At 45.0% G+C, this 27523-nt stretch overlaps 2 protein-coding genes across 7 annotated transcripts; one reads left to right on the top strand and one right to left on the bottom strand.

Annotated features, from left to right (window-relative positions):
• Positions 1–1821: 1821 nt before the first annotated feature.
• On the bottom strand, positions 1822–14638 carry COQ6 (coenzyme Q6, monooxygenase). Of its 4 annotated transcripts, none has more exons than XM_077909955.1 (12): positions 14488–14638; positions 12919–13053; positions 11110–11168; positions 10517–10640; positions 7324–7454; positions 6569–6676; positions 6415–6477; positions 5930–6037; positions 3186–3388; positions 2993–3108; positions 2665–2831; positions 1822–1933 (listed from the first exon to the last, which is right to left on the bottom strand). In XM_077909955.1, the coding sequence occupies exons 3-12, from the start codon at positions 11137–11139 to the stop codon at positions 1904–1906; spliced, it is 1080 nt and encodes a 359-aa protein (XP_077766081.1). In that variant the 5' UTR covers positions 11140–11168; positions 12919–13053; positions 14488–14638; the 3' UTR covers positions 1822–1903. The 4 variants fall into 4 exon arrangements, with proteins under 4 accessions (XP_077766081.1, XP_077766078.1, XP_077766079.1 ...); XM_077909952.1 differs by having other exon boundaries at positions 14293–14518; XM_077909953.1 differs by lacking the exon at positions 12919–13053 and having other exon boundaries at positions 14293–14519.
• Positions 14212–27162, top strand: FAM161B (FAM161 centrosomal protein B). 3 transcript variants are annotated; one of them, XM_077909944.1, is made up of 9 exons: positions 14212–14854; positions 16968–17290; positions 18327–18877; positions 20329–20732; positions 21169–21296; positions 23119–23283; positions 23524–23623; positions 25565–25707; positions 26601–27162. In XM_077909944.1, exons 1-9 carry the CDS (start codon positions 14801–14803, stop codon positions 26737–26739), a joined length of 2007 nt encoding a protein of 668 aa, XP_077766070.1. In that variant the 5' UTR covers positions 14212–14800; the 3' UTR covers positions 26740–27162. The 3 variants fall into 3 exon arrangements, with proteins under 3 accessions (XP_077766070.1, XP_077766072.1, XP_077766071.1); XM_077909946.1 differs by having other exon boundaries at positions 14217–14854; positions 20329–20675; XM_077909945.1 differs by lacking the exon at positions 14212–14854 and adding an exon at positions 14869–15071.
• Positions 27163–27523: the final 361 nt, after the last annotated feature.

The following is a 27523-nucleotide window of genomic DNA, read 5'->3' as shown; positions in this document are numbered from 1 at the left end:
TGTAATTCTTTTTTTGTGGTATCTTTGCCTGGTTTAGGTTATTATAGTAACAGTGGCCTTATAAAATGCAATTGGAAGCTATTCCTCCTCTTTTGGAAGTTTTGATAGGTATTAAATCTTCCTTGAAAGTTTGGTAGAATTTGCTAGTGAGGCTGTCTAGTTCTGGACTTTGGCTTATTGCAAGGTTTTTAGTTTACTGTTTCAATCTCATTAGTAATCAGTCTATTTTGTTTCTTCATGATTGTTTTCAAATTTTTATATTTCTAGCATTTTATTGACTTCTAGGTTTTCCAACTTGTTGGTATGTAATTGTTCACAATAGTCTCTTAGGATCCTTTGTATTTCTGTGGTATCAGTTGGAACTACTTTTTATTTCTGACTTTGAGTCTGCTCTTATTTTTTCTTGGTTAGTCTGCTAAGGGTTTATAGATTTTATCTTTTTTAAAGAACCAGCTTAGTTTCATTAATCTTTTTTACTGTCTTTTGTCTCTCTTTCTGCTCTAATCTATCTTCTATAATTTGGGGCTTTGTTCTTTTTCTAGAGAGTTCCTTTAGGTATAAAGTTACATGATCAGTCTGAAATTTTTGTTTCTTTAAGTAGGCATGTATTGCTGTGAACTTCCCTCTTAGAACTGCTTTTGCTACATCCCATATATTTTTGTATGCCATATTTCAGTTTTCATTTGTCTCTAGGTACTTTATTTCTTTGAGTTGATGACACATTCATTCTTCAGTAGCACGGTATTTAATCTCACATTTGTGGTTGAGTTTCATGTTATTGTGATTTAATTGCATACCAAAGATGCTTGATAGGGTGTCCACTGTCTTTAATTTATTGAAACTTGTTTTTTTGGCTATGATTTGTTTTAGAGAATGTTATTTGTACACTTGAGTATGTATGTATTCTGCTTTTAGATGGAATGTTCTGAATATGTCTGTTAAGTCTATGTGGTCTTAAGTCCAGTGTTTCTGTTTTTTTTTTTTTTCGTCTGAATGATCTATCCATTGATGAGTGGAATATTAAAGTTTCCTGTTACTGTATTGCTTTCAGTATCTCTTTTTAGGTCTGTTAGTATTTGCTTTATATACTTTGGTGCTCCTATGTTGAGTGCTTATATGTTATACCTTCTTGCTGGATTGACTCCTTTATGTAATGCCCTTTTCTTTAATTATTAGTCTTTAAGGTCTGACTGGAGTATAGCTAATCCAGCTTTCTTTTCATTTCTATGGAATATCTTTTTCTATCCCTTCCAATTTCAGTCTGGGTATGTCCTTCTGAAGTGTCTCTTGTAGACAGTAGTAGGTAGATGTGTGTTGTTTTTTATCCACTCTGTTTTGGTTGACAAATTTGGTCCATTTCCATTTAATTATTGGTAAGCATATACTTACTGCCATTTTGTTGTTTTCTGCCTGTTTATGTAGTTCTGTTCTTCTCTATCCTTGTGGTTTGATGGCTTTCTTTACTGTTATGTTTAAATTCATTTCTCATTTTCTTTTGTGTATTTACTATATTTTTCTCTTGTGGTTACCATGAGGTTCACATAAAATATGCTATGTAAATATCAGTCTGTTTCACATTGATAGCAACTTCAGAAATCTTCTTTTATAAATCTTCTGTAAATCCTCTCCCAAAAATGAACAAGACAGCACCTTAGTAATTTTTCTTTAGAAATAAAAAGTCTTTTCAACCAAATCATAATAATCTTCCTTTGGGATTTTCTGTTAGCTTGATTGATTTGCCCTCCTCACAGTAAATTATCTATCACTCATTATTTGGGCTCCACAGGCCCATTAAGCAGAATAGAAAAAGATACTAGAGAATTCTAATGTAAAGTAAATTTATTAAATCTTGAAAATAAAAGATGTTTATTTTTCTTCAACATCATGTTCAGAAGAGGAGCATTCATTTGCTTGCAAAGGCCATAATCTGTTCCTGGAGAAAAATGAAATAAAGTGAGTGATACTCTGCACTGTAAAGTGTAAGGGTAAATGAAGAAAACATTTTAAAATAAAATATCCGGGGGTGCCTGACTGGCTCAATTGGTTAAGCATCCAACTCTTGATCTGAGCTTAGGTCTTAATCTCAGGGCTGAGTTCAAGCCCCACACTGGGCTCAATGCTGGGAGCGGAGCCTATTTAAAATAAAATATCCAAAGTGATTAAAGCAAAAACTTATTAGCAGAAGTCCCAGATAGATGCTCAAGAGTCCCTCAAAAAGTGTCTTTGAATGGAAGTTTCTCAGGAAAGAAGCTGGCCAAGCAGTCCAAAACATATCCCCCTTCCTCCCTCCAGGATTTCATTTATTTGGTGTGTGTGGGAGGGGGACGACAAGCAGACTCTGCACTGAGTGCAGCACCCAATGCAAGGCTCGATCTCATGACCCCAAGATCATGACCTGAGCCAAAATCAAGAGTTGGACGCTTAACCAACTGAGCCTCCCAAGCATCTTTATCTTTAAAAGTTCTTACTCACTACTTTAAGTCCTTAGATGTGGACTCTAGCACCCACAAGCCCAGCAAAGACTTTTTTGCTCATAATCAGTGGGGGAGGTATTCAGAAAAAGATAATTTTACAGCCAAGAAAATTAATTCAGAGAAATTAAGAGTCATTGGCAAAATCAATCCTCAGTGAGCAAGACTTTTGGGAGAACCATGAGCACCTTACTTTGAGTGGAGATACTGCGTTTGTGGCCTGCAAGCCCCATGTCCTGAGCAGCACAAGTGGAGTGGCACTGGTGGAATAGAGCCTTTTTAGTAGGTCAGTAGCAGCCAGAAGAGCAGTGTTGTGACGCTGTCTATCTGTTTCATAACCTGTGAGGTGGCTCATAGAGCCTGGAGGAAAGAGGAAAGGTATTTCTTATAGTGAAGGTGTTTCCTAGCAAACCAGACACATTTATGTCTACCACATCTGGCTATAGAGGGGGCATTTTGGGGTCCCAACCTTCCCTAACTTCATGACCTCTGATACTTCTCTGAGGTACCTGAATCCTTACCTAAGTCCTTCCCATTGAAGGCTGCAGCACTGAGGTGATGGACTAAGCTGGAGACATCCCCAAAGCCCATGTTGACACCTTGTCCTGCAAGTGGGTGGACTCTGTGGGCCGCATCCCTAAAAAGAAAGCAGAGTTCAGGTGTGGCCTCCTGCAGCAGAGTGAGAAGAGCAGCCTTGCTTTGCTGTCATCTTACCCAATGAGTGCCAGCCGTGGCCGGACGTACTCAGCAGCATGTCCTAACCCAAGTGGAAATAGCACTCGGCTTTTGGCGTCCACTCTGGCTACACTTGGTGGCAGCTGGCGAGCTGAGACCTTAGTAGGCTTCAGAAAAGCAACAGCATATTGCAGCATGGCACCAGCCGAGTCGATGAAGTCTGTGTGGTTAGCATCACTCCACTGAGTAGCATCAGCCACAAATGGTGAAAAGTCATCAGTGAATAACAGGGAATTAAATCAGCAAGAAAACCCATTTTATATCTAAAACCAAGTGTTAATAGTACCTAACCTGCCTAAAATGATCTAACCACAGGTGACAAGCCTGTGGTTAAATAAATGCAAAACACAACTTCTTATCCTTCTCCACAGCTTTTAGGATCAAGCCAAACCATTCATGAACTGCCCCTGCCTACCTCTGAAGCCTTTCACTTCACCTTAACCCCCTCAAAAAACATACGGCAGCCACAGGGTAGCTCATTCTACCACATCCTCTTACCCCTGGCACTCCCCCTTCTACATAGAATGTTCTTCTAATCCACCAGGATAATCCCTCAGAGCATCCAGAAGCTATGAACCTCCCTCCAAATCCTCCCCTGTGCTTCCGTGAACATCCTATGAATGCTTTTACCAATTGTTTAAATAGCTTTCTCCCACACTTGACTGTGAGCTTCCTGAAAGCAAGGTCTAGGTCTCATTTGTCGGTCTCCAGTCTCTTCTACACAGAAGGCACATATAGTCGTTGCTAAATGAATGTACTGCAAAAGCCTGTGGCAGGAAGACCTGCTAAATGACCAGAGGTGCAGCATTCACCATGTACCCTGGAAGCCACTTCAGTGTGTACGGTTCCTTTTACTCTTCCTGCTACTCCAGAGCAGTGACGCCGAAGTTCCTCAACTACCATGTAGGCACTATTAAGTGGTAGAGCTCGGTGGTTAAAACCACAGGCTCAGGGCACCTAGTGGTTCAGTCAGGTAACCATCTGCCTTCGGCTCAGGTCATGATCCAAGGATCCTGGAATGGAGCCACACGTTGGGCTCCCTGCTCAGCAAAGGAGTCTGCTTCTCCCTCTCCTGCTCATATGCTCTCTCTCAAATAAATAAAATCTGGGCAGCTCCGGTGGCTCAGCAGTTTAGCACTGCCTTCATCCCAGGACGTGATCCTGGAGATCCGGGATCAAGTCCCACGTCGGGCTCCTTGCACGGAGCCTACTTCTCCCTCTGCCTGTGTCTCTGCCTCTCCCTCTCTCTGTGTCTCTCATAAATTAAAACAAAATCAAATAAATAAATTCATTTATTCTTTTAAAAAACAAAAACAGGGCAGCCCGGGTGGCTCAGCGGTTTAGCGCTGCCTTTGGCCCAGGGTGTGATCCTGGAAACCTGGGATGGAGTCCCGCATCGGGCTCCCTGCATGGAGCCTGCTTCTCCCTCTGCCTGTGTCTCTGCCTCTCTCTCTCTCTTTCATGAATAAATAAATAAAATCTTTAAAACAAAAACCACCACAGGCTCAAGGGTCAGCCTCACTTCCAAACCTGGCTATACCACTAGCTCTATCACCTTGAGCAAGTAACAGAACTCTAAACAAGTATGATAACAGTACCCTCCTCAATGGTTTGCATTATATACAAACAGGTAAAACTTTTCACCTGTATATGGCAAACCATAAACTCAGTAAATGTTACTGATTTACTACTAGTGAACTTAGAGAAATGTAGTGTTTAAGTTCCAAAATTACTGGTGCAAAAAAACCAAAAAAAAAAACCAAAAAAAACAAAAAAACAAAATTACTGGTGCCAATATATATATATATTTTTTAAGATTTTAAGATCAATCCCAGGACCCTGGGATCATGCTCTGGGCTGAAGGCAGGCACTAAACCGCTGAGCCACCCAGGGATCCCCAGGTGCCAATATTATTAAAGGCTGTGTCTATTCCAGAATAATCATTACCATTTCTTGACCACCTATAATGTACTAGGTATGCTCCAAACATCTTATATCAATTCTGTCCTTTTATTTTATTTTTTATTTTTTATTTTTTTAAAGATTTATTTATTTATTCATTCAGAGAGAGTGTGATAGAGGCAGAGACACAGGCAGAGGGAGAAGCAGGCTCCATGCAGGAAGCCCGATGTGGGACTCGATCCTGGGTCTCCAGGATCACACCCCGGGCTGCAGGCGGCGCTAAACCGCTGCGCCACGGGGCTGCCCAATTCTGTCATTTTAAAAGTCTTTAAACTTTTATTATTATTAAACCTGGAGAGGCTTGTGATAGACTTCCATTTTCTAGGAGATTAACAGGAAGAACCAGTACTGAACTCATGTCTATCTATAGAACTTTCTCTTAAGCTCCCTGCTAAAACGTGCTCAGCTCCTCTCAGAACATTTTTAATGAATCAGGCTTCAAAGGTTCAGGTACTTCGAACCTAGTATAGCTATTCAAAATTAGCCAGGTATTAATAGCTTCAAAAAAAAAGTCAATGCTAACTACTGCCCAGGCAGCTGTTTCAGTCAGCAAAACAGCAGCCCACAAACCCTCAAACAAGCACAGAAATTATTCATTTCCATTGTCTGCATTTCCCTGAATGCCCTTCCCTCCATGTAACCCAGACCAAGTCCTATAGTTAGAAAGGGGCAGCTGATCTGTTATTCCTTTTTCCTTCATCAAAACCACCTATCTGTATCTACCCTACAACACATAATCAGCTAGACAAGTTCATACTCACAAAGGCAGAGTTAATGGCATCCACAAACTTTTCTTCATCCATGCTGACGAGCTCTGCTGCATGTTCATGGGATGTGGACCAAACCAAGGAACTCAAAGTGTCTGAGAGCTGTGTCAAAAGAACATCAATACTGGGGCACCCAGGTGGCAGAGTCAGTTAAGATTTCAGCTCGGGTCATGATCTCAGGATCATGAGATCAAGCCCCACATGGGGCTTCATGCTCAGCAGGAAGTCTGCTTGAGATTCTCTCCCTCTGCCCCTCCCTCCACTTGCACACTCTCTCTGAAATAAATCTCAAAAAAACCGCAGAACAAAATATCAGTACTAAGGGCAAGGCTTCTGTTCTTGGGAGCTCTCAAGCACAAAGAATTAAGGGAAAACAAAATTAGCCTGGGCATATTCCCTAGAAACCAGAAAAACGTTGAGAGGAAGTGAAGCTCTAAAAAGAAGAAGTCTGGACATGTTTAGCCAGAAGGACTTCTTACCGGGAGCAGAGCAATGGGCCCAGAGGGAAGAAATCTCTGCCAAGCTACATTGTTTTCTGTGGCCTACAATAGAGAAAGGAAGAGTTCTCATGAAAAGAACTCAGTACCCACTGAACACGAGCATGGTCCCCAGATGGTGGGCTCAGGATCTTACCTCCGATAAATGCAGAGTGGCCACAACTGCAGACTGATCATAGTTCCAGCTGACATTCTGAATCCCAGCAGCCTGCCGCACTCCTGAGTTGTGACCATCTGCACCAACCTGCATGGAAACAAGAGTCTGTTAAGTCTTATAACTTAATACATGGAACTGTTCCAGTTTTTCTCTGCCTTCGTTAGTTTTCTCTAGTTCCAATTGTTCACAAGCTCATCTGTGGCAGGCAACTTTATATCATAGCCACTTCACTCTCAGCTCTTGGAAGGGGTAGCCTCACATAGGTGACCCCAATGTCAGCTAAAGGGGCCAGCCATAGGTTAACTTGGCCAAATCTACTGACATCTGAACTAGAAATTAATAAGGCAGGTACTGGGGCTGAAGAGTCCTGATGGAAAGTTATGAATGGCTGCCACGTAAAAGGGGAAGGTGGTGAGCAGAGAAAGAGATGTGAGAAATGCAAGGAGACAAAGTGACTACAGGACTCCTATGAGGAAAAGAAAAACCTCAACTTCTGTTCCTGTCCCCAACAGGCCAAGTTTCTTTTATTTTAACACCTAAGGTGGTCCAGGAGGTTGCTTCCTATATGGGATTTACAAGACCACCATAACCAGAGTTGGCCTAAATGGGTACTCATCCTTATAACCAAAAGCTTTGCCAAAAATTATAGCTTAGATCTAAAACTAAAAGGCCCTAGAGTCTAGGATAAGCTATGGATATGCAAGACCCCTGGCAAAATAAGAATTTTCAACTACCAACAATTTAGTCTGGAGGGTGCTGCCATCACCTAGGGTAATATGAACCCAAGGGCTGGAGTCTGCCATGGTAAATGGATAAGGCCAGGTATAGCCGACTGCTTTGCTCCTGTAGAGAACCGTCACACGGTCTAGGAGGTCAGAAGAGAGAAAACAAAACATTAGAAAGGCAGCCCACACAGGCTGAGGAAAAAGCCGTAACTAAATCTAAAGTGAGCTCTCAGGACAGCGGTCTCTTATCATTTACTCCTAAACAAGGAAAGTAAGATCTAAAAAATAACTACTATAATTAATGCTATAGTCTGAGAGCTGATACATGACAGAGCTACAGGGATGAGTCAGTGTCAAAAAAAAAAATTTCAGGGGATCCCTGGGTGGCGCAGCGGTTTAGCGCCTGCCTTTGGCCCAGGGCGCGATCCTGGAGACCCGGGATCGAATCCCACGTCAGGCTCCCGGTGCATGGAGCCTGCTTCTCCCTCTGCCTGTGTCTCTGCCTCTCTCTCTCTCTCTCTCTCTCTGTGACTATCATAAATAAATTTTAAAAAATTAAAAAAAAAAAATTCAGCTCTCACTGAATTACCAGCCTGCACCAGGGATTCTTCTCATCTCCACACTCCTGCTCTTCTAGTTTCACTCTGTGCCTAGGTGACTCCACGTGCATTCAGAATCAATAGGGTGGGAATCCCATAAGATTTTTATTGCCACTGGAAATCATTTTACTTTTCTGATCATTAAAATGATATGCCAAAAAAAATACAACAACAATATGCCTATAAAGTCTAAACAACAAAGATTTAAAAGGGATGGAAAAATCACCCTTTATCATATCAATCACCCTTCAGAGGCAACTGTTGAAGCTTTTCCATACAGCTTTGCAGATATTTCCTATGCGTATAGATGTATGTGCACACGTAAGATACGACGCATGTTTTTTTCCCCAATGTGTTATGGGACATGTTTCTAAGTGGCTACATTATCTTTAAAAGTTGCACATAAGGGATCCCTGGGTGGCTCAGCAGTTTAGCGTCTGCCTTCAGCCCAGGGCGTGATCCTGGAGACCTGGGATCCAGTCCCATGTCAGGCTTCCTGCAATGGAGCCTGCTTCTCCCTCTGCCTGTGTCTCTGCCTCCCTCTCTCTCTGTCTCTCATGATATACATAAAATCTTAAAAAAAAAAAAAAAAAAAAAAAAAAAGGTGCACATAATTGGGGTGTTTGGCTGGCCCAGTCGGTAGAGCACGGGACTCCTGATCTCAGGGTTATAAGTTTGGGCCCCACACTGGATATAGAGATTACTTTAAAAAAATAAGATCTTTGAGGAAAAAAAAAGTTGCACATAAGTTCATTACATGGATAAATTACTATCCCGTATCAGAAGGCATTTAAGTTCCTTCCAATTTTTCTCTCACTAGAACCCTCAGATATTTGCAAATCATATATCTGAAAAGGAATTAATATTCAGAAAAAAGAACTCTTCGAACTCAAAAAGAAAAAGATGATTTAGTTTTTAAATGGGCAAAAGATTCTGAATAGTCATTTCCCCAAATGGCCAATAAGCACAGGAAAAGAAGGGAAATACAATCAAATACCATGAGATACCATTTCAGTCACTAGGATGGCTTCAATAAAAAATGAAAAGGAGGGACGCCCGGGTGGCTCAGTGGTTGAACATCTGCCTTTGGCTCAGGGTGTGATCTTGGAGTCCTGGAATCGAGTCCCACATCAGGCTTCCGGCATGGAGCCGGCTTCTCCCTCTGCCTCTCTCTGTCTCTCATGAATAAATAAATAAAATATTTAAAAAAAAAGGAAAAGGAAAAATAAATGTTGGCAAAGATATGGAGAAATTGGAACCCTTATATATTATTGGAGAGAAAGTGAAATGGTGTAACCTCTTTGAAAAAATTCAGTTTCAAAAAATGTTAAACATAGAATATAGAACCCAGCAAGTTACTCCTTAACTATCCACTCAGAAGAAAAGAAACCTTATTTCCCCACAAAAATATGTACACAGGTGTTCACAGCATTATTCACAATCGCCAAAAAGTGGGGGACAATCCAAATGTCCATCAACGAATGAATGGGTAAACAAAATGTAGGGTATCCACACAAATCCATACTATTTGGCAATAAAAAAAGAATGGATTAGGGCAGCCCAGGTGGCTCAGCGGTTTAGCGCCGCCTTCAGTCCAGGGCCTGATCCTGCAGACCCAGGATCGAGTCCCACATCGGGCTCCCTGTGTTTAGCCTGCTTCTCCCTCTGCCTTTGTCTCTGCCTCTCTCTCTGTCTCTCATGAATAAGTAAATAAAATCTTTAAAAAAAAAAACAACAACAACAATGGATTACTAATAACAGGCTGCAACATGAATGAATCTCAAAGATATATTCAGTGAGAGAAGTAGATACAAAAGATTATATGTGATTCGATCTGTATGAAATGTGCAGAACAGGCAAATCCTAAGAGACTCAAAATAGATCAGTGGTGCCAGGGGTTGGGGTAGGAATGGGGAATGGCTGTAAATGGACATGAGATTTCTTTTTGAGGTGACAGAAATGTTCTAAAATGATATTGTGACAGTGGCAGAGCTAAGTACGTTAAAAAATCACTGAATTGTACACTTAAAATGGCTGAATTTTATGGAATATAAATTATATCTGGGGACGCCTGGATGGCTCAGCAGTTAAGTGTCTGCCTTTGGCTCAGGTCGTGATCCTGGAGTCCGAGGATTGAGTCTCACATTGGGATCCCTGCGTGGAGCCTGCTTCTTTCTCTATGTCTCTGCTTCTCTCTTTCTGTGTCTCTCATGAATAAATAAAATCTTTTAAAAAATTATATCTGGGGATCCCTGGGTGGCGCAGCGGTTTGGCGCCTGCCTTTGGCCCAGGGCGCGATCCTGGAGACCCGGGATCGAATCCCACGTCGGGCTCCCGGTGCATGGAGCCTGCTTCTCCCTCTGCCTGTGTCTCTGCACCTCTCTCTCTCTGTGACTATCATAAATAAATAAAAATTAAAAAAAAAAAAATTATATCTGAATAAAACTTAGAAAAAAAAAAACCTAAGATATCCATCAGAGGGTTTTTTTATGGGGATATTCAGTCTCTGTAAAAGGGATTCTGTTTTTCAGTAAGTCCTAGAAAAATTCCAAAGCACTTCACCCTCCAGAGTAAAAGGAAAGTGTAAGAAGTGGGTGCCTCACCTGATGCCGCCTCCAGCTGCTTAGTGAGAGCACGCATTATGACATCATTCTCCACTATGTAACCCATGTCATCCAGATTATCCTTATCGAACATTATCAGAGCCTCTGAGCAGGCATCCCACACCTGGAAACAAAAAGGGCCAAGTCTGTATCACAACCCAAGGAAGAGAAAATGTATTGCTCCAATCAAACACAGTACTGCTCCCCAAGTGAGAGAAACCTAATTCACAGTGTCAGTTCCTTTGGTAGGAGATAGAAGGTGTGGAGAAAATTCTCTTGAGAATGAGCCTCCCCCCCCCCCCCCCACCGGGCTCAGCAGTTGAGTGTCTGCCTTCAGCCCAGGATGTGACCTCGGGTCCTGGGATCGAGTCCTGCATCAGGCTCCCTGCAGGGAGCCTGTTTCTCCCTCTGCCTATGTCTCTACTTCTCTCTCTGTGTCTCTCATGAACAAAATCTGAAAAAAAAAAAAAAAAGAATGCTTCCCCCCACTTCCTTAGACTGGGAACTTCCCACTTTCCCACAGAAAATATGGATTCCAAGACATGGACAATATGAATGACCAAGACATCTTGCCAAAAGTGAAAAGGAGGCACCTGCATTCGCCGAAAGGCTCTGTATCTCATGTTGCAGATGTGGTCCCAGGCACCAAAACCTACAAAAGAAAGGATCTACATATAGGCCAGAGCAGCCTCACGGGACCGCATCTCTCCTGGGCTTTCCTTTTCTCTCCCAATCTTTGAAGTAAGACATTGTTTTCAGTGTTCTCCAATGACAGAAACATGCTCTCCATTTCATCCTGTTTAATGCTAGGGGTTAAGCTACTCTGTTCCCTGATTCAGGTTATATAGCATGAAAAAAGACGCAGCTTTCATAATCAAAAAGCCAAATCTGGGGTTGCCTGGGTCACACAGTTAAGCATCCAATTCTTGGGTTTCAGCTCAGGTTGTGATCTCAGGGTTGTGAGATCAAGCCTGGTGTTGGGCTCTGTGCTCAGTGGGGAATCTGCTTGAGATTCTCTCTGCCCCTTCTCACAAATATTTAAACCAAATCACATTAAAGTTAGGGAAAATAAAAAAGGAAACCAAACCCGTTATTATTTTTCATCATCCTATAGAAGTTATAGACGCTCTGGATAAAAACTATTTTTGGAAAAAAAAAAAAAAAAAACAATTTTTAGGGGGGGGTGCCTGACTGGCTCAGTTGGAAGGGTATAGCAACTGTGGTCTTGGGGTCATGAGTTTGAGCCCCACAAGGGGTGTAGAGAGTACTTAAAAATAAAATCTTTAAAAAGAAAAAAAGGTAGTCTTTTAACTCTTTTTAAAACCCCATAGCACTAAACAGATTCATTCAGTGCGGTCATATTTATCGCACACCTACTATGTATCAGACAGTTCTAGGTACTGAGCATAAAGTATGGAACCAAACAAAGTTCCAGCCTATCTCCACCTAAAATTCTGGGAGAGATAGTAAAAAAATGAATACAGAATACATTGTCAGGTAGTAGTAAGTGTTATAAAGAAAAATAGGGCAGTCTGGGTGGCTCAGCAGTTTAGCGACACCTTTGGCCCAGGGCCTGATCCTGGACACCTGGGATCGAGTCCCACGTCGGGCTCCCTGTGAGGAGCCTGCTTGTATCTGCCTCTCTCTCTCTGCGTGTGTCTCTTATGAATAAATAAAATCTTGAAAGAAAGAAAGAGAGAGAGAGAGAGAGAGAGAGAGAGAGAGAAAGAAAGAAAGAAAGAAAGAAAGAAAGAAAGAAAGAAAGAAAGAAAGAGAAAGAAAGAAAGAAAGAAAGAAAGAAAGAAAGAAAGAAAGAAAGGGAAAGAAAGAAAGAAAGAAAGAAAGAAAGAAAGAAAGAAAGAAAGAAAGAGCAGTATAAGGGGCTAAAGAATGATGGAAGAGTCTAATTTTTGACAGGGTAGTTCTGGATAGGATAGCCTGGGGGAAAAAAAAAGGATAGCCTGGGGGAATAACATTTGGCAGAGACCTAAAGACAGTTTTCTAATGGGTTCCATATGCACACATTGATCTACACTCCAAAAGCATTTGGCATGTGAACTCCCTAGGTCCAAGAGGGCTGACTCTGGGAATAAAGAGGGTGCTCCTACTAGAAGTGAATGGCCATAATTAGTTCATATAGTTTCAATTCCATCAATTCATAATGACCCAACATCACAAACGAAGTCTGCATGATGAGCCCGCATGTCCCAAGGAGGTCTTCCTCAGACTGGAAGATGACAATTTAATCGTGTCAGGGGTCCTCATCTTCAAGGATGCACTAGATTACCAACCCCTCCTCCCCATCCTCAGGCCCCTCCTCAGCAGATGCTCTAGGACTGCCCGATGGGACACACTGAAAGCCAAGAGAGACAAGAGTCTGGTTCTATGAAAGATCTACTCACTACTGAGAAGGGTTGCAGAGCCAGGGGAAATGGAACTGACTCTGTTGCTGTAAGTTTCTGGCAACTTCTCCCATACTTTCTTTGGACCTGCTTCTAGCAACAGGATTTTCTTGTCATGAAAGTGAATATTGTATCCTAAAAATAAATAAATAAATAAATAAATAAATAAATAAATAAATATTAAAAAAAATTCAACATTTTATATCATATTGGGAAAAATCAGAATTTCTTCCCTTTCTCATTTCCAAGAAAAGTGACAGATTAATTCTTTAGCCATTAGGATAGAAACTTCTCACAGAGCACACAAAATCCTAAGCAGTAACATATCCCACCATTTCAGCCATGTGAACCGCTCTGCCCATGACCATAAGGTATCTCTTAACTGTCCAAAACCTGCTATGTACAAAGAAGCAAATAATGGCAAAACTCACAATGAGCCAGTAGAATTCCCTTTGGAAAGGAAGAATCAAATATTTAGACCCCAGATATTTCTAATCTTTAAACTATTAAGTCACTAAAAATTACAAATCCTGTTCAGCAGAAAAATGGAATATTTTTTTTTTAATTTTTATTTATTTATGATAGTCACACAGAGAGAGAGAGGCAGAGACATAGGCAGAGGGAGAAGCAGGCTCCATGCACCGGGAGCCCGATGTGGGATTCGATCCCGGGTCTCCAGGACTGCGCCCTGGGCCAAAGGCAGGCGCTAAACCGCTGCGCCACCCAGGGATCCCCAGAAAAATGGAATATTTAATAAGCAAGACTCATTGTGGCCTCAAGATTAAATAAAGAATTAGTTTGTAAAAAGTACTGGCACATGCTAGAACTTGGATGAACCTTTAAAACATTAAGCAGAGTCCAAGTATATGGAAATGGGGAAAAAGCAAATCTAAAGAGACAAAAAGTTCACGAGTGGTTGCCTAGGGCTGAGGAGCTCTGGGGGGAAATGGGCAGGGACTGCTAATTTGTTCCTGTTTCTTTTAGAAGCTGATAAAAATGTTCTAAAAGTTTATGGTGGTGGTATGGATGTACAACCTGTAAACATACCAAAAACCATTAAACTGTACGCCTTAAATGGGTGAACCTTATGGTATGCAATTATATCTCAAAAGCTATTTTTAAGAAGAAAACGCCTAGCCCGATACAATGCCTGATTCCTTCCAACTGTGCCCATTCCTAAAGAACAATGGGCGGGATTTAGGATGACTCCTAAGGACCCTCCCACTTTTGACCCTTCGGAACCCGGAAGGACCGAACGCTCGCCTGGGGCTCCTCTGGGCGGGGGAAAGACCCGAGGGGCTCAGGGCTCCCGGCGTCCTCACGGGTCCCCCACGGCCCCGCTCCCCGCCACTGCCTGCCGGGAGATGCTCTTACCCAAGGCACAGGCCATGGCGGCGCCCACCAGGCCCCCGCCCGACACCACCACATCGTACACGGCGTCTGCTCTGGCGCCCGACCACCTCCGGCAGGAGAGCAGTGGGCCTGGCCCAGCAGCTGCAAGCGGAGCCCTCCACCGGCTCACAGCCAGCCGGGCCGCCATGGTGCGGACCCGCAACCTACTCGGCGCACCTTTAAGCCCGCCTCTTCCGGCACTTCCGGAGCAGAGCTCTCCAATCCCTGGCTGCTTCGGCCCCGGCCTCCGAGCCGGAAATAGAACGCGCAGGAAGTAAGCCAATCAGAAAACGACCTTGCCAACTTGGGCGGTAAGGATTAGAGGGAGGCGCCCTGAGAAGGGGGACGGGTTCAGGCGTCCGCCTGGGAGCCAATCGGAGGCCACGGCTGGAAGAAGGGGCGGAACCCGACGCGTCGCTAGTGCCGCCACCGTAGCCGGCGCGTAGCACGGCGCTGGCCCCGCGGTTTCCGTCTCTGCCCCGCGAGGAACATGACCATCCGGAGGCCCGTGGAAGCCTCCGGCGGCGCTCAGTGGAGCCGTCAGGTGAGGAGAGAAAAGAGAAGGAGAGGAATTAGGTCTGCGCCCCGGAAAGGAATCTTTAAGAGAGGAAACTGTTTGACGTTGCCTTGGAGACTGACGCAGGGGCGTGTCGCGGAGGGGCGTGGGATCAAAATCGGCGGCGTCCGTGTGGGGCCCTTCGTAGAACCGCAGCGGCGGGCCTCGGCGTTCGCTTATGCTGTCAACCACCCTAGGACTGATAGTACGATTGGTGTCCCCATTTTGTAAGAAGGAAAACTGAGGCACAGAGAGATTAAGAAACCTGCCGCAGAATCCATAACAGAAAGTCGACTGGTGGTTGCTTCGGGCTGGCCGGGAGGGAAGGTTGGAAGGACTGGGCAAAATGGGGAGGCGCTGCTAACTGGTGAAGGCTTTCTTTGGGGGCGATTAAAATGCTCTAAGATTGATGGCGGTGATGATTGCATAGCTCTGTGAATATACTAAAACCCACTGAATTGTACTCTTTCAGTAAGTGAATTGTATGAATTGTATGGTGTCCAAATTATCTCTCAATAAAGTCATTTTTTAAAAAATCTCCTAAGATCACAGGCTCCTCACTAGCAGAGCAGGGGCTGGGCTGTATCTTTGATTCAGAATCCAGTGTTCTTTTCAGTATTAGAGCTGGACCTTAGAGAACCCAGTAGAACCATCGCCCAGTGTCACCTGGAGGCCTGTAGCGGCCTACCCCTGATTTCCAGATGCAACCAGTCATCTTCTCCAGGCCAATCCTGGCCCCACACCTGCTTCTCTAAGGATATCTCATACCGCTGTCCCCAGCCACACTGGCCCTCCTTCTACCTCTCCAAGAGCCAAGTTTGTTCCTGCATCAAGGCCTTTGCATTAGCTTTTCCTTGAACCCAGGACCCTCTTACCCCCGATCTTAGAGAGGCTGGCCCCCTCTCATTAATCAGGTGTCAGTCCAAAACTCCTCCACAGTGAGAAAGTAAAAATCAGCCCAGACTGAGAAAGTACAATTCAGACTGTAATAGACACAGATAAGGCCAAAAGCCAGATCAGCAGAAAACAATGTTTCGCACAGGGCCACGGCATACCTGCCAAGAGACTAAGCCCCCTTCTAAATGGTGATGCTTATCTATCAGTTAGTTACCCAGCCCCACTTTGTTCTGGTTACCTTTTGAATAAAAACTGCTCAATCACTCACTTACTAAACTGTGAATGTGCCCTCTTCATGACAGCATCCATCCAGGAGGATCCACTCTCCTCCTCAGAATCATTCAGGACAAGCCAACCCTAGAAAAAGCCCCTCCATCACCCCCCTACTGAAAGTCCCCACCCTCACGGCCCCAACCCGCAAGTTCCCTATAATTTTTCATGGTGTTCTCCAACGAATTAATAAGCCCAACTCTGATTATAGATCCATTCCTTTATCTGATGGGTTTTATCTACAAAAAAGCTTCCCCAAACCACTCCATCGCTGTATAATCTCACAATTTATATATAGCTTTCGCTGAATTTACTATCATTTTATATTGCCTGTCTCCCTCTCCCTAAAACGTAAGCTTCATGACTAGGGGCCTTGTTTGACTTGTTCTCAGCCTAATGTCCAGTACATACTGGGCACCAAATACATATTTCCTAAACAAATGGAGTATTTAGACCCACCTTCTACGACATTGTCCTTTCAGCTAGAGCACATTGTCCAGTTAGTTATTCACTCCTAGTGACAAGGTGGATAGTAGACTATGAGGAAAGCACAGGTGTAGATAGGAAAAACGAAAAAGAAGACTGGCAACAAGTAGGTAAAACTCAAATAGGGCAAGGCCTAGAGTGTGACCAAAGTCATGGGTGGGATTCTGGGAGTGCAGGGGGCAGAATGAATGATGCAGAGTGGGTATTGTGTAAACGCTCACTGCACATGAGGTAGGGAACCAACATTAGCGGTTTCCCTTTCCTGCCCTTCAACCAAGCACACCTCACATACGAATTTGTGAAATTTCTTTAAAGCAAGGAACACATCTTATTTTTCTTCCTTCCTGGTCCCTAATATACAGAGATTTATTCAAAGTGAAATTAACAGTTACATTTTGAGTAATTTTGAAATTATAGCTGATCCACAGTCTATTCTATTTCATTTTAGGCATTTCCCCCCAAATCTTCCTCAGACACGGAGACAGATGAGGAGCTGTCTGGGGATGGGCTGGTTTTGCCTAGGGCGGGCAAACTTGATGACTTCCTCAGCCCAGAGGAGGAGACAGTTTCTGATTCTTCTGACTCAACTGGGAGCTTTTCTGAGACCCTGGAGGCACTGAAGCAGAAGGGCAGGTGGTGCCTATTGGAATCTCTGTATCCATCTGACCCAGACAGTGGTGAGAACTTCTCCGAAGATGATGAGGACCTGGAGGGTTTCTTCCAAGACAAAGGCAGGGGGAAGCCACAGGTTCACTCCCCACCATCTCCGAGGTAAGGTCCTGCGGGTCAACGGCTGCTTTGTGCAGAACTCTGGCCAGGTCATGTCGTGACTCTGGGCCTCATCGTCCTCAGTAAAGCAGAGATCACTTCTGCTGGTTGTCCCTTACCTAGGTTCCAGCTCAGAATCAGCCTTCAGAGCCAACCATGTTCTGATTCCTACCCAGCAGTACTATTCACTTTGAGTAACCCTCGGTGACTGGAAGCCCTGGAATTGATTAAAGGGATGCCTTTCTCACTCCTCACTCCCTCTCCGAGAATGGGGAGGCCATTCTTACCCTAGCCAAGCCCTGCTGTATGCATATAGGCTGTATTTATAAAATATTTAATATTATTTTCTCTTCCCAATAAGTAGATTATTTTTGCCATTCTCCATATAAGGAAATCGAGGTTCCAAGCAAACTGTGCTAAAGGTCACACGGCTGGTAATTGTTCGGAGCAAGATTTGAACCTGGGTCCAATTCTAAAGCCCTGCTCTGCACCCATGCACTGTTCTCTCTCCCATATGAAAATATTAGAATGCAGGGCACCTGGCTGGGTCAGCTGGTAGAGCGTGCGACTCTTGATCTCGGGGCTGTGAGTTCAAGCCCCATGCTGGGTGTGGAGATTACTTAAAAAAATAAAATCTAAAAAAATAATAATAATAAAATAAAATAAAATCTTTAGGGACGCCTGGGTGGCACAGCAGTTGAGCATCTGCCTTTGGCTGAGGGCATAATCCCAGGGTCCCAGGATGGAGTCCTGCATTCCTGGATCAGGCGCTCAACTGCTGAGCTACCCAGGTGTCCCAAGTAAAGTGGCAATTCTTGAATCAATTCTGAGAATAGGCTTTCTCACGGGCCGGCCCACTAGATGGCCTGACAGAAAGGAGGGAGGCCGAGTTGAGAGGCACTGGTTCAGAGGCCTGTGAGGTGAAGGTGAAGTGAGGCTGAGAAGCTGCCACCGCCTGGGAGGGAGGACTGGGGAGGAGCGGGAGGAGGACCCGGCCTCCAGAGCCTGCCCTGCCTTCCTCTCATTGCTCTCCCCACAGGTGTGGTTTCGCAAGGCGCTGCAGCTCCCTGAGCAGCCTTCCCTCCGACGTCCCCAAGGGTCAGCTCCAGCCACCCTCAGGCGCCAGGCCTCCTTCGCAGCACAGAAGCATCAGCTCCTGGGCATCGTCCATCACTGTCCCTCGGCCGTTCCGCATGACACTGCGTGAGGCCCAGAAGAAGGCTCAGTGGCTGGCCTCTCCTGCTTCCTTTGAGCAGGAGAGGAAGCGGGCCCAGAGGCAGGGTCAGGAGGAGGCCGAGTGCTACCGTCAGTTCCGAGCACAGCCTGTGCCCGCACACGTCCACCTGCCCCTGTACCAGGAGGTTATGGAGCGCAGCGAGGCCCGCAGGCAGGCAGGGATCCAGAAGAGGAAGGAGCTGCTGCTGTCCTCCATGAAGCCCTTCAGCTTCCTCGTGAGGGAGGAGCAGAGAAAGGAAGCTGCCAAACACGGGGACGTGGCCACCACAGCTAAGGCCCAGGTCCCCAAGCAGAAGGCCACCAGAAGGATCCCCAGGTCCATTCTGGAGCCAGCCCTCGGGGACAAGCTCCAGGGTAAAGACATCCTTCCTTACTTTGCTGCTTCCTGCCCAGGGCTTCCTGGGGGGGGGGGGTGGGGCACTTAGGCTCCAGCCGGCCTAGCTTGGAGAAAGATTCATTGCTCAGGTGGAGTGGCCTCCAGGCCATGCTCAGGGCAGGCCCTGGGGGATCAAGGGGGAGCCCAGGCAGGAGCAGGGCGTGAGGGGGGCACAGAGTTCCCCAGGTGTGTCCTGCAACACCCAAGAACCGGCTGAGGCCAGTGCCGCCACCAGCTGTCCCTGAGGGAGGCTCCTACCCGTCCCTCCTGGGGTGGGGGGGCGGGGGGATGCACATTTCAAGAACTGTGGTTCAGTGAGAGGACTCAGGCTTTACTCATCAGTATGGTGCCAAGCCCCAGGCGCTACTTACTCTGCGTGGGATAGACAGGCATGGCGTTTGTAGACATGGGAGGAGGACATATAATAGAGAATAAAATGACAAATGCGGTGAGTGGTCTGCAAGGACAAAAGTCTTACCTCTCATCCAGAGCACAGAACAGAGGGACCTAACTTTGGACTCGGTGAGGCAATGGGAGCAGGGGAAAGTGGGAGCAGTCCCCGGGGAAAGTGGGCACCAAACTGACCCTGCAGGACGGGCTGTGCTGAATTCAGGGGAGAGGGAAGGAAAGTGAACCCAGCCAGGAGGTCAGAGGAAGCTGAACACATGCAAGGGATAGGGGATGGGAGAGAAGGGAGAATGGGGAGGGAGAGGCAGGCACGGGCCAGACCTGGGGGCTTGTGGGCCCTGGGAGGAAATTTGGACTTCATGGCAAGGGCACCGGGGAGCTATGGAAGGGCTTTATATAGGGTGGCTCAGGATCAGCCGTGCAGCTCAGGAAGGTCACTCGGATGCTGTGGAGGTGGTTCTGGGGGGAGGCACAGGCCTGAAGGGATGTTGATCTCTAGGACACTATGACAACACTTCAGGGGAGAGATGAGCTGCAGGGACGCTGAGGGGAGGCCAGACAGGAGCACCGATAAAGAGCAGGAGACGCAGGACTTGGGATGGGCCAGAGAAGGCAGGCAAGAATGACCGGGGCAACAGTGTGGGCCTCTGGGTGGCTGGTGGGGACTTCCCTGGGCCCAGGGCGGGCCCCTCCAGCTCGGCCTCTGAAGGAGAAGTGCAGAAAGGCTCAGGAGGCGCGGCCTGTGGGCACCTGGCAGCGGTGTCCCGGCCAGTGTTTGTGAACGAGCTCTCCAGAAAAGGAAAAGCAAGCAGATCTGTAGTGTTTGCCACTTTCCGTGGCCTACCTCTCCCGGCCAGGGTAGAGCTTCCCATGTGATGCCACCTGGTTCACAAAATTCCTGTAAAGCTGTCAGTCAGCCCAGCACACTAGTGCTAGTGTGTGAAAGGGAACATTCTCCAAACCTTTAGGTATGAGGCGGGGTCCCCTCTCACCTGTCACCACCCTGACTTTTTCTCCACAGAAGCTGAACTCCTCAGGAAAATTCGCATCCAGATGAGAGCCCTAGACATGCTCCAGACGGCCTCCTCCCCGGTCGCCTCCTCAGGCAGCCGGGCTGACCCACAGCTTCGCACAGCTGCCCGAACCCAGAAGGAAAAGCTCGGGTTTCTGCAGACTGACTTTGGATTCCAGCCTCGTGTGAATCCCGCTGTCCCTGACTACGAAGCCCTTTACAAGGCCTTCCAGAGAAGGGCTGCCAAGAGAAGGGACACCAGAGAGGTGACATGCAACAAGCCCTTCTTGCTGAGAACCGGCAGCCTGCGTCGAGCTCAGCGGCCCTGTGACACCGCTCCGTCCGGAGGGAGGAGGGTGAGAGCCCAGGCAGCTGCAGGAGGCTCAGGGCCTGGGACCCAGAATACAGGCCAGGTCTCAACCGAAGGCATTTCTCATGACATTTTTCTAATTTTCTTTTTTTTTAAACACTGGCTCAGTTGTGAGCTCCACAATTCCTATAAACTTAGGACCATAAGAATCTTGCCTGCCTTGCCTTCCTAGAGGGAACTTTTCTAGAGGGATTTTGCAGAAATAAGTCAAAGCAGCTAGAAAGTTGGGAGTTGGGATCAATTGCTCATGTCCCTCTATCAATTCTAAAGAGCCTGTCTCTTCTGATTTTAAAACTTCAGGATTCATATCCAACTCTTGGCCTGCTAATAAACTTGAGAACTCATTAATCTTTCCATAATCCGAGGGGGAAAAAAAAGATTCTTGGTCTGACTAGTCTTTCACTGAAATTGAATCCTAGTTATAATAGAAACTAATCACACTCTGTTGTCCCATCAATACCAGCCTTCATTTCTTCCAGGACTCTCCACAGCCACCAGCCACACCCCTGCCAAGGAGTCGGTCTCTGAGTGGCCTTGCTTCCCTCTCTGCCAACACTCTCCCAGTGCACATCACAGATGCCACCAGGAAGAGGGAATCTGCAGTCAGGTGAGTGGTCAGGCTTGAGTTCTTGCCCCAGGATCACGATCAGTGGTCGGTGCTTGGATCTTGACCTCGATGCTAAAACCCATCATCCTTCTGGGCCCCCTCTCCTGTTATCAGACAGACCTATAGGGGTGGAAGGGAACTCTCTGATCGGGACAGAATACATACAACCCTCCACACGTAGTGCTGGGGAACATTTGGCCATCACTCAGCAAATAATTCATGGGGAACTTACTCTATGCCAGTCACAGTGTTAAGGCTGGAGATACCTTATGGAACCTACGGTTTAATATCAAGTGTGAAGTGCAGAAAAGCAAAGAAGTTACCGTATTTTGCAAGTAGTACAGTGGTGGGGGAACACAGGGAACCTTGGGGGTACTGGACAGCCTGGGGCAGGGGTCTCTTTAATAGGTCTCTGGAGAATGAGGAATTAGCCAAAGGCTGGAAAGAAAGAAGGTTCCAGAGAGGACAACATGGGTGAGGACCCACAGATGAAAGAGGAAGCCATCAAGAACAGGAATTCAGAGACGCATGATGGCAGGTAGCTGACCCAATCACAAAAAGAAGGCATCTTCGTCCCCGGCACAGATTTGAGATCCTCTGAGATCACCTTGGGGAACTATCAGAAGTCAGCTGAGAAGCAGGAGGCTCCTTACTTTTTAATTCTTTAACTGACTCTGTCACAGTATTCTCGTCAAGCCAGCACCCCAGCAAGATTCCTCCACTTGACCTCTGAGCTGAAGTCAGCAGGAAAGGTCATGGTAATAACAGGCAGCTGAGCTCTGGGAGAGGCCTGGCATCTTAGTGCTTTCCTGTGGGGCCCACAGAGGAGTACACGGGAGACCTCCTTGGCCCTTTAGGACCTACAGCAGAGATGCAGAAATGTATTTAGAATCCAAGAGATACTCCCTTCTTCCTCAAATTTCTTAGAGCTACTAAATGAAGGCTGAATGCATCAGTATCCTGAGGTCCCAGTAAGGTGGGCCTGATGAGCCAGAAGCTGGCCCCCCTCCGGGGGATGTCCAAATCTGCTTCCCAACAACGGGGAGTTTGATATAATAGCAGACTCAACCTTCATGCATTCCTTCCTGATCTGTTCATTTTAATATAAATATCCAAATGCAAAAGTCTTGACTGTTTTTTCTTTTGACCTCTCCATAGTACTTTGTCAAATGATACCCAAACTAAATGTAAGTTAGCCCCAAATTGTGCCTGGAAAGAGGCCTATTTTCAGTTCTCTGTGAAAATGCAGATTTGCATTCCCAAAGGTACCTTCCAGCTCACCGTTCACAGCATGGTGGTCAAGGGCAGATGCTTGGGAGTCAGGACATCCAGTTCTAATCTTGGCTTTTCCACTGGCATGCTGGGTAGCTTTGAGTAAGTGGCTTACCCTCTCTGAATCTCGATCTCATTGCCTATAAAAAGAGCGGCTTACAGTTCTTACCTCATAGAGCAGTTATGAAGATAATGGATATAAAGCACTTGATTCCTTTCTGCTCTTGGTTCAGAGTAAGTAGCTGAGCAAATGGTAGCTCTAAATATCATTTTGTTCTCAGGCTAGACAGCTGAGTGTAAGGATATTTTAATTTCTATGGTTTTTCAGTTCAATTAATGAACTTTTCCTAGAGCAGAAAATCACTGTGTCCATAGTACTGAGAAAGCTTCATCTGCCAATCTCTGAATCCTATTCTTTCCGAAATGTCACTATGGTTAATCACCCCTTCATAGAAAACACCATTTCACTTTCCAGAGAGGTTACCACGGTTGCTTTTAAATATAGTCAAGTCAGTCGGTCATCTGTATGTTTTTTGCCTCCTCTCTTTAGAAGTTCACTTGAAAAAAAGGACAAAGCAGATGAGAGTACTCAGTGGTTAGAGATGCACAAAAAGAAGTGTCAAGCCATGTCTAAATCTGTGACCTTGCGTGCAAAAGCCATGGATCCCCATAAAAGCCTGGAGGAGGTGTTCAAAGCAAAGCTGAAAGAGAATCGGTCAGTGTCCTCCATATGTCAAAGGGTGCCTATTTGGGGATCCAACAGATCACTGGCATTAAAAAATGGCAAAATGGAGTTATTAGAGTAAGACTCCTGTAATTGCACACAATCAAGGGTTTTGCTAGGCACAGTTGGGAATTTACAATGTCCTTGGGAATTACTATGCCTAATTGGGAGTGAAGGGTATTCCAGATTGGAAAAAGACAGAATTCATTCTAAAAATCTTGTTAATTCCAGGAACAATGACCGTAAAAGAGCAAAAGAGTATAAGAAAGAATTGGAAGAAATGAAGAAGAGAATACAAACAAGGCCCTATCTCTTTGAACAAGTTACCAAGGTAAAACTAAACCATCATTCATTTTCTTTCAGGATGAAAGGGCTCTTAGAAATGATGCAACGGTTTAATACCTGGGTAGTAAACATTTCCTTGAGGCTCAGAAAGATTCTAAATTGCACCTATTTTATTAACCACCATTTCTCCCCCAATTAAGTAGTGCAGTGGTGAACATTGCTTGGACTGATTTCGTCCCAGACTGGACACATCTGTAAGTATTTCAGCTCCTGGAGTGTCCACTGCAGTCTAGCGCTCAGTGTTAATCACGGGACGGTGAGATCCCACATGCACAGCAACAGTTTGGCTGTGAGTGAGATCTTGAACTCATTAACATCATTTCTCATCATCAGCCGTGCTGGTACCCCGGACATTCCTTGCCTTCCTAGAGGGAACTTTTCTAGAGGGATTTTGCAGAAATAAGTCAAAGCAGCTAGAAAGTAGGGAGTTGGGATCAATTGCTAGAACTGTGGCAAGTTTATGGGCCTCCAGACATTGGGATGCTCACAAGTACCCCAGAAAGCCCTTTTCAGATTAAGTGGCTTTCAGGATGGAAGAATCATTTTAAGAGGTTCTCTAGGCATTTAGGGAAGTTGGACCCAGTTGAGATATCCTCTCCCTAAAGAAGCTGTGGAGCTATCTGAACAGCCTTAGAAAGGCCACCATCACTAGTTTCTGAGTGGTATCAGGCTCTGTAGATCCCTCTTTTCTCCAGTTTCAGACAAAAGTTGGCGTTTCCTAGTGACCTGATTCCAACTGCTAAACATTATCTCCATTTTACAGCCAGTGTGTTATTTAGGTATTTGGGAAGAGTCCACTCCTCCCCACCCCCATACATACCACACCACACACACATTCACACACATGTGCACGCACTGCATAGTCTTGGATTTAGTTAGCAACTTGCATTATTCAAAATCTCACAATGACCTTTCTTCTTCATGTTAGTTTTTTCAAGCAAAGCTCACTCTCAGATTTCAACAGATCTTTGACCACTTTAGGAAAAATACAAAGTGTTCTATGTGATTTTGCTTAAAACAAACAAAAAAAAAATAACTTTTTCTGGCCCACATTCAGACCATCTATTCTGTTAAGAGTGTTCTAGTGCAGTTTATTTCCTGTTATATTTTAGTGTTCTTTTTTTTTTTAAGATTTTATTTATTTACTCATGAGAGACAAAGAGAGAGAGGCAGAGACACAGGCAGAGGGAGAAGTAGGCTCCATGCAGGGAGCCCGACGTGGGACTCAATCCCGGGTCTCCAGGATCACGCCCTGTACTGAAGGTGGCGCTAAACTGCTGAGCCACCCGGGCTGCCCTAATTTAGTGTTCTTGATGATAGTTCCGTTTAAATCTTTTTTTTTTTTTTTTAAAGATATATTTATTTTAGAGAGTGAGCGAGCACAAGCAGGAGGGACAGTGGGAGGGAGAGAATCTCAAGCAGACTATGCACCGAGTGCAGTGCCAGACTCAGGGCTCAGTCCCAGGACCCTTAGATCACTACCTGAGCCAAAAACCCAGAGTTGGATGTTTAACCAACTGCACCACCCAGGCATTCCTGGTTGTTTTTAAATCTTAAAATGTTTTTAAGTCCATTTTTTTTTCATCTGAGTCTTACTTGGTCTTCCAAAAATCTAAATCCTTGCTTCTCAAAGGTGTGGCTCCCAAATCAATAGTTGGCATCTCCTGGAGTGTTTGATATACAGCTTTGTGAGCCTTATCTGAGACCTACCAAATGGGAATTACATTAATAACAAGATTTTCAGGTAGTACCTATGTACTTTAAGGCTTTGAAAAAGGCTCTAAGAAATTTTCATGCACAACTGTGCCCATCACTAATGGGAGGTTGGGGCAGGAGGCAAATTTAGACATTTACAGATTAAGCAAGTGATTTAAAATTACCTGGTAATTCACAAGACAGCTACAGCAGATTAATTTCCATTCCACAGGACCTTGCCAGGAAAGCAGCAGAACAACGGTATCGAGACACCCTGAAGCAGGCTGGGCTGGATGAAGACTTTGTGAAGAACAAGGGTCAGGGCACCCAGGATGTACAATGGAAGCAGCAATCAGAAGTCCATGACTGTCCCAGGTAATCTCAGATGCTCCTTGTTATCCTGCAGCTCTCAAATTGCCATCCCTAGTAATGCCACTGGGAGGGACCTTTAGGACAGCCACTCATATATTTTGAGATCACAATTTTGTATTTATAGAATACTAATCCAGAGATTTCCAACACATTTAAATTGGTAGAATAGTGCAATTGTGAATAAAATTTAACCATTGTATATTTAGATTCCTTCAATTTGAAACTGATCATTTTTCTAATTCTAGTTCTAGAGCCATCAGTCAAGAATATTTCCACTTCACTTTTGAAAAACAAACTTGTGTGTGCACGCATGCATGTGTGTATGCATATGTATTTTTTTTAAGTAGGCTCCACACCCAGCATGGAACCAATGGGGGGCTTGAACTCATGACCCTGAGACCGAGACACAAGCTAAGGTTAATAGTCGGATACTTAACTGACTGACCCACCCAGGCGCCCCAATGTGTATTTTTATTTACTATAAAATAAAAATATTTTTCTAGCACTTTTTATTTTGTTTGGAAACTGAAGGTAAAAATCTCTATAGAGCCACAATAAAAGCTATAAACTCCTAATCAATCCAAGCCTTCCCCCCCCTGCCATGGTCACTATGGTTTTTAAAATCTAGCACTCTTTTAAAAAGTTAACTCATAGCACCACCCCTCCACTGGTATGTAAGTAAAGGTGAGAAAAGCATAGTTATCACCATTATTCTCAACTTTGTTTTATTTCTTAAATCCTAATGGTCCCTCTCTTAATTCCTATCCCAGTTTTCCACCTAGAAATTTCCCTTTACACACATATAAAATAATGAAAATGTTGAAACCATCCTTAAGCCTTACATAATGCTTTAATTAAAAACATTTTATTTCATAATGCTTTAATTTATTCTGTAGCACCCATGAAACTACAAAACTCAGCACCAGAAATCTACAGCAGGATTTAGAAGAATCTCTACAACAGCCTACAAGCCCCAAGAAAGAACTGGAAGAGCTGTCTTATGAGTTGCTAAATAATTTCAAATCACTTGCTTAATCATTAACACTTAAAATTACTGTTTTCAATATTAACCAGCTGACTCGGGGTTGAGTCAGGGCAGGCAAAACTTGGCTTCTGAGTCAATGGCTACTCTTGGAGAAGGGGGAAAAAGAGAAGTTCTAGGGGGGTTAAAAGCAGATAACAAACAAGGAATGGTTTAAGTAAATCAAAGTAGAAAACCTCAGGACAGAGGGATCAGAGCTGAGTTAAGCATTCTAGCTTTGTGCCTACTTTTAAAAAAAGGACACAAGCCCAAATACCTACAAGGGGCTAATGAGGAAACAAATGGATCACTTGGGCAGTAGAGACTGGAGTCTCTGCTACAACACAGGCCCAGAATTGCCAGATCAACCAAGTTTTCAACAGAAGCCAGAAATTTGCATACTGGCAACTAATTTAAAAATTACTTAGAAATACTGTGTGGGAGTAACAAAACACCTGCAGGATGACAAGCTTGCAGCTTCTAGTACATGGTTTCTCAGCCTCAGTACTATTGACATTTTGGGCCAGATTAGTCTGCGTGGGTGCTAGCAGAGGGAGCTATCCTGTACATGGATGTAGGATGTTTAGCAGCATCCCTGGCTTCTACTCACTAGATGCCAGTAACTCCTTCTCTCCAGTTGTGACAAACAAAAAATGTCTCTAGGGATCCCTGGGTGGCGCAGTGGTTTAGCGCCTGCCTTTGGCCCAGGGCGTGATCCTGGAGACCCGGGATCGAATCCCATGTCGGGCTCCCGGTGCATGGAGCCTGCTTCTCCCTCTGCCTGTGTCTCTGCCTCTC

This window comes from Canis aureus, chromosome 9 (genome assembly GCF_053574225.1).
Source record: "Canis aureus isolate CA01 chromosome 9, VMU_Caureus_v.1.0, whole genome shotgun sequence".
NCBI classification, from domain to species: domain Eukaryota; kingdom Metazoa; phylum Chordata; class Mammalia; order Carnivora; family Canidae; genus Canis; species Canis aureus.
This window is presented reverse-complemented; position numbering and strand designations above follow the sequence as displayed.